The sequence below is a fragment of the Anoplophora glabripennis genome, unplaced genomic scaffold (assembly GCF_000390285.2).
Source record: "Anoplophora glabripennis isolate ALB-LARVAE unplaced genomic scaffold, Agla_2.0 scaffold54, whole genome shotgun sequence".
Lineage (NCBI taxonomy): Eukaryota > Metazoa > Arthropoda > Insecta > Coleoptera > Cerambycidae > Anoplophora > Anoplophora glabripennis.
Genome location: NW_019416241.1, coordinates 1445651 through 1452589, shown reverse-complemented (window position 1 = coordinate 1452589; position 6939 = coordinate 1445651). Strand labels below are relative to the sequence as shown.

At 30.4% G+C, this 6939-nt stretch overlaps 1 protein-coding gene across 1 annotated transcript; it reads right to left on the bottom strand.

Moving 5' to 3' along the window:
* Positions 1–394: 394 nt before the first annotated feature.
* Positions 395–865, bottom strand: LOC108910898 (kunitz-type serine protease inhibitor 2-like). Its single transcript, XM_018715645.1, has 2 exons — positions 781–865; positions 395–642 (listed from the first exon to the last, which is right to left on the bottom strand). Exons 1-2 carry the CDS (start codon positions 863–865, stop codon positions 449–451), a joined length of 279 nt encoding a protein of 92 aa, XP_018571161.1. The 3' UTR covers positions 395–448.
* Between the last annotated feature and the right edge of the window lie 6074 nt (positions 866–6939).

Here is a 6939-nt window from a genome sequence, read left to right as displayed (position 1 = left end):
ACTTCCGGTGAAACCGGAAGTACCCAACACTTGAAAATATTTCATTTAAAACGACTGAATTATACTGGAAGTTCAAAAACTTTTACTGAACGGGTTACGTGAAAAACCCTGTATATTATAACGAAAAATTATTGGTTAGAGTAACGTATGTTTTTGAGATCCAGATTGTTAAGACGTGTCTACAAAAATTAGTTGTAAACCTAAACAATATACTAATACTACCCTTGCCATATACATATTTTAAAAAATAATTTATTTTAATAAGATTTATGCACAGTCAGAGAAAAAATATTCTTTTGTACATTTTGTTTGTTAAACAAGCTTTGGCTTACGACTATAATACATATTGCAACAATTTTAACCACAAATTAAGTTATAAAATAATATGTATTCCTCTTTTATATATACCTAACTTTATTATTAAGTCAATCCAATATTTCACACAACTTTAAGAATATCTTAACTTTTTACATACTGATTCTGTAACTAACTGGCATTCTTCTATAGTTTTAAAGTTATTACTTGTTGGATAACAACCTCCGTAAATTGCAATATCGCATTCTTGAAGCTCCATGTTCCACTTAAAAACTGGAATATAGGCCCTACAGACCCTAAGTCCCTCTTGTACATCCTTGAAGCAATCTGATAAAGAAATATTTTATCAAGCTGTAACAAACTTATCAAAAAATAGTCCTAAACGTTTTACTACAACTGATGTTTTTTTTTAACACATATCAGATTTTCTAAGTGACTTTTTCAAACAAAAATAAAGTCACCTACCGTCTACAGTAAAGCATGAGGCACTTATTAAATGTAAAACCAGAATGAACAACGAACTGGCGACATATCTTGATATGGTGTACATTTTGCGCTTATCTCGCAATACGTAGATATTTGTGAATTTATATGTATTATATTGGACCTTGGTTTGACAATAACTATAAAGAAAACAATTTTACGTTAATTTTTTATCGAAATTAAAATATTATTATGTCCCAGTCATGGACAGATAAGGAAAATCTTTTTATGGAAAATTCACTGATTTAATTCTGTACATTGAAACAGGCAATAGAGTTTTTCGCATTTTGACTGATAATATGCTGTCTTTCTAAATTCAAAGTGTGAGTGTACCAAGAGCATTAATCGACAGTAAATAGAGTTCAATTGAAGCCTTTTAAAGGGTTGATAAGGGATGATGCACCATTAAATGGCTAATATGACTTTATTACTAAAACTTTTCTTACTCTTGTTAGTTTTCAAAAAACTTTGTCGTTTTCAACAAAAACACAAATAATACGTATTGTAGCCGTGTTACTTAAAATCATGGAAAATTCAAAAGTTGGCTGCAAATTAAACGTCAAACTTGACTTGGTATCTTTTATTGCAAATGCATTGCAGACTCACGTGCGTAGGTTCCCAGTAGGAGAAATCGATAAAATTGAATTTCGTTGAGCCATTTATCATCAATCGAAAAAAATGTTTGAGACAAATCCTACGCACTTTTGGCCGAAGAATCAAAATCTGCAATAAAAATTAGGTATTCCTTCTTAAGAGTTCAAACTTACTCCCCTCCCCACCTACAAGAGTGGGGAGGAGAAATAATTTTAGAACCAACGTATTTCCTCCTTGGTATCATTAAATTTTGATTATGGACATTTTTCCGCAGGGTGCTTAATTCTCGAAATATTTGAGAGTTTCGGGCTAAAAAAATCACCTGGCTAATATTCGTAACAATAAATTACAAATTATATTATTTTATATAACAGGCAGACAGCAATATGTCAGTATAAAGAACACAGAATCTACGTTACTTCCTATATGTAATGGTATACCTCAAGGGTCGTTACTAGGTCTTCTGCTTTTCCTGATATACATCAACGACTTACCGGTCAATATTCTTAAGAGTACATGCATCCTCTTTGCGACTGACACACTATTGTCTAGTGCTAGTAGAGATATGAGTTCAGGTAGTTTGATTGCGTTGGAAAATTGGTTTTTAGCGAATAAATTGAAGCTAAATGTTTCTAAAACCCAACACCTACTATTTACTTCTAGCAAAATCCAATCCAAATCGGATGTAAAGTATTTGGGTGTTCTAGTCTAAACTGGACAGCACATATTGATATATGTATATGTTTAAAACTATTAACACAAATATTCCTGTTAAGACAGTTGCGACCTTCAGTTGATGACAGTGTAATGAAGATGGTGTATTACTTATTAGTTTATAGTCATTTGACATATGTCATTAAACTTTGTAGTAATTCTAGTAGTGCTCAAGAAGCTTTGATTCTGTAGAAGGTTGCGGTTCGGTTTACTATTGGTGTATTTAGAACTATTTCTAGGCGATTTCTTAAAAAAAAATAGGAATTTACCACTTCCATGACTTTTTATATAGGAATCCTTACTTCTTATAACTATACTTTCGACATGTGCAGAAAAAATTCTAATCAAATCGAGTTTTTTTTTAAATAAACGTTGTTATTTTTGAACGAATCCATTAAATTTAAACTCGTAATAGTACAATAAAATCTCAAAGTTGATAACATTGCGAACAAGTACATACAGATAAGATTGGGTACATTTTTCGATTTCAGCAGTTAAGAGTTCCGACCATTTGCATTCGGTCGTCACCATTCAAATAGCAACTAATCACTACAATTACTTTCCGTTTGAACAGATGTTATTTAATTTAACTGGGTTTTGTCACACAATGGACTAGCCCCAAGGAAAATGGAACTAGGCTGTTACGAAAGGGTTGGCATTAATCCTCGGTGTATAACCACGAATACAATTATTGAAATAACTATAACCTAGAATTAGCATCGAGGATTAGAATTTATCTTAGCACATAAAATCCGCCATAATAACCATTTTACAACGGCCCACTGAACGATAACGTTAGAGTATATGTTCAAGCTTTAATACCTAAGTAATTAAGTTATACTTATTGCTTCTAGTTAAAATGCTTAGTTCTAAAGGAAAAATATAAATTTAAAATTAAATCTGTCATTATATATTTGTGTAGGTCTTGCGGTGCTATATTTCCGATATGCAGTAAAACTTCTATAACTCGAATTTTTGATGACAGTTTGTATTGTTATTTAATTAAAATGGTTTACACAGAAGTAGAAAATTGAAATAATAACAGGAATTAAAATAGGGTATGGAGATGTCTACTCTATTTTAATTCCTATAATATTTCAATTTTCTACTTCTGTGTAACCCATTTAAATTAAATAATAATACAAACTGTCAGTCAATAACAATGTTATCATGACATTACCTGTCATTGTCACGGCCTATCATATAACATTGTCCATGAGTAATTAGACCTCTCATGGCTTAATTAGTGAGATTTAGATAAAATACCTATGCATTTTGGACCACATCAATGTCCCATATGTCAAAATATATTAGAACTAAATCTGTAAATCTTTACGTAATTGGAAAAAATGCAGAAATGCCTGAAAGATATCTTATTTTCTTAATAAAAAAGCCCTCTTTTCTTTTTAATAGTATCTCGCTTATTTTTAGATATGGATCTAACAAACCCTATATGCTCTAAAGAGAATACAGAAAACATTCTATCTAAATATGTAAAAATGTACAAGGTGTTCCATTTAAATTAACAAAGTTAACATCCGCGGCCATTTTGTTTGTATTTCATTTGTTTTTCAAATATTATTTTCTAAAAATTCATAAAAAATCGCGCAACTTTTGTATTTTACATTTTTTTATAACTCTAAAAACAAAAGGGGCGTCAAAATATAGTGAATCACCATGTACAATTAAATAACTTTTGATAACTCGATCTTTCTTTGTGTCAACTCATGGTTCGAGTTATCGAAATTCGACTGTATGTCTAAATATTCGCTTACAATAAAGGATTTTTTTCTTTGCTTTTTTTAGTTCGCAGAATGATCGGCAATCTATTTCCCATATCTTCAATATCTCCAATTTTTATTTGAAGTAATTGATCACACCGACACGCCCCAGATATGGCAAAAATCATTGCCACCTAAAATGATAATAGTCAGTAATCTGCGTTTACAAAAATATTTTGTTTTTAATTACCTTTGTATCTAAATTCGTGTCATCAGGGGCCTTCATTGGGAATTGTTTAATTCATTAATTTTCTAAAACCCGTGATTTTTAGCACGATATCCATTCGATTGCCGTTTCAAGAATGCTTTTAATATTTGAGCATCGCATATATTGACCATAATAAAGAAGATTTAATACTTTTGCTTAATTCGGAAAAATATACCAATAGTACATTTTCCGAAAAAGATATAATATTATTCTCCTTCTTCAGTTTTTATGGTAATAAATCACACTCTATTTGCTTTGCTGATTCACTCCTAATTTCTGGCGGAGTTAATATGAATTATTCCAGCTCAAATAATAAATAGTTCATTTTATAGATTTAAATAGGAATAATATGGTGATTACTGTATACCTAAGTTATTTACTTAATAACAGTCGTCCCATAGTAACCACATACGATCTGATGAAATTATTATTAATCATGAAACAAGTATCATACAATTTTAATAATATAAAATAAATCGGCGAAAAAATTATGTGTTTAACTTGGCAGTAAAGTAGATTTAATGCTTTGGCTGCTTTAATAGACTCGGCTGCGCCTCGTGTACTAAATAACAGCCGCGGCATTAAATATTTTACTTTACTGTCTAGTTAAACAAATAACTGTTATTGCGTATTGATATTGAGGGAAAAATATCCATTTAAAAGGGGGGGTACATAGTTTTCATGATGTCTTAAAAATCTTATTCATATTTTAAACTTAGTTTTAGGGCAAAATTCGCGTTACACAATGAATTGTTTTATACTTAGAATGGCTATCACTATTATTTAACTCAACTATTTATTTTTATCCCTTCCTAATAAAGAAATATTGATTGCTAAACTATTAGGAAAAAGTAGGTAATCAATTAAATTTGATAAATTTAGGTACATTTTTCCAACATCGACGGTATATTCTTGGAATTGTCACAATTTTTTTGGCGAAGGAAATATGTAAAAAATATGTATGTATATGTATAGTATGTATATATGTAAAAATATTTAAAAATTAAAATGTTCATATTTTAAATAATCTACTTACTGAGCAATCTAACTAAAATAGTTATTTTACGAAAATTCTTTTAAATGTATGACATTTCAATGTATGTGTGGCCAGTTTTCAGAAAGAAATCAATGTTTTAGAACAGGAGTATGAATAAAATACCAACAAACCTTCATAATATCGTAAAAAATTTGACCTATCATCTCTCTTTAAAATGGTGTATTTCCCTGATTAAGTATCTATTTTCAGAAGAGAACAGAATAAATATTCCAAACGGGATCCACACTACTCTATCATAGTAGTTTACCGTTTACGTAGTATAAATACATATATATTAATTACACCAGACTGTTTCCCTAGAAAGCAAATTCGTACTACGCGACAAAATAATTACGATGTACGTGTCTTACAATGCGATAAACATGCTTGTACATACATACAACCCGTTGAGTAAATCTTGACACTTTCTAATTAGTAACATTTCTGCTCCAACATATATGAAATATAGTGATCAATAAGATAGTCGTATAGCAGGAATGATTTAATAATTCTTCTAATAGTAACGCTTACAGGAAACATGTTTCCAATTTTTTTATATAGCCCTCTTGCATTCACAAACTTTACAAAGAAGATTTTCAGTGTGGATTCATACCAGTTTTCCCAAAGCTTCATTTAATTCTTCTATGTTTCTGTTATGAAAATTATTTCGTGCAAAAATATTTTTATATGTAAAATTAAGTCAATTAGTATTTTTAGTGTTATATTTTTTCTTCCTGAAGAACATCTATACTTACATCATCATTACCAATAATAAAGAAAAAGTGAATTTCGTAATAAATGATTACGGAAATAAGAAATAATAACAAGAAATTATAAAGAATATTGAAGATTTGGGATCCATTTTCCCAGAATGTCTTTTTCGTTAGATCGCAAACAAGTGGGTAATTTAAATCATTTAGGGGTTCTTCAAGCCATAATTTGTAAATCTCAAAAAAGGGAAAGTAATTTATTTAATGTCGCTGCGAAATCTCTCCGTAAGAACCCGTATATATTCGTCTGCGGGAGAACTAAATATTTAAGTTTCAATGTAACTAAATTGGACGAATATCTGGAAAGCTGATCAATCTCTCAACTAAACAAAGTTTTTTGCGCCGGCAAACTTTAAATTCGATGTGTATTCAAGATCCCTGCATATATAAAATCAGAACTTTCGAACTCTTAACTTCGAGTCTGTCACTTCGTTTTGTTATTGATATATCTCATAAAAGAATACGACTTTTCTGATTCAATTTTCTAAAAGCGTCGGTTCGGCTCGGCTCGTAGGGAGAAATAAACTGACATAAATCTTTTTAATAATTTAAAGACTCATTTACATTCTGAACATAAAAAAACTTTAATACATAGATTTACTTCTTAGATCCTATATTCCATAATTAAATTTGAGCTCTCCCGTTTCTGTTTAATTATATCCATTGCTGAAACATCCAATCAACTAACAATTTATGTCAGTAATTTGGTACATTTATGGCAATAAGATGTAAATTAGTACAAGAGCTAATATTAAAGAACTACTCTACTCTAACATTGGATTATACCAGCAATCTCATTAACTACAGCTAGAATCATTCGTCGACCCAATACACCTGACATATACCGGTTTCGGACTTGTTAGTCTTCATCAGTATGCCATAGGTGCGACAACCGACGACTAGATGTAGTATTCAGTTATACCTTTTACCGTATCATCAGTAGATGTCTGTTGTGTTCGGCCGACGAATGAGTCTAGTTGTTTTTAATGATATTGCTGGGGAAGTTTCAAGGTCGTAAATCAGATGCCCTGTTCTATG

Bases quoted from the DNA above. Each gene is read 5' to 3' on its own strand.
- LOC108910898 (XM_018715645.1), bottom strand. From the start codon at position 865: ATGTACACCATATCAAGATATGTCGCCAGTTCGTTGTTCATTCTGGTT. The intron at 643-780 runs GTAGGTGACTTT...TTTCTTTATCAG, and splicing joins CTCATGCTTTACTGTAGACG to ATTGCTTCAAGGATGTACAA.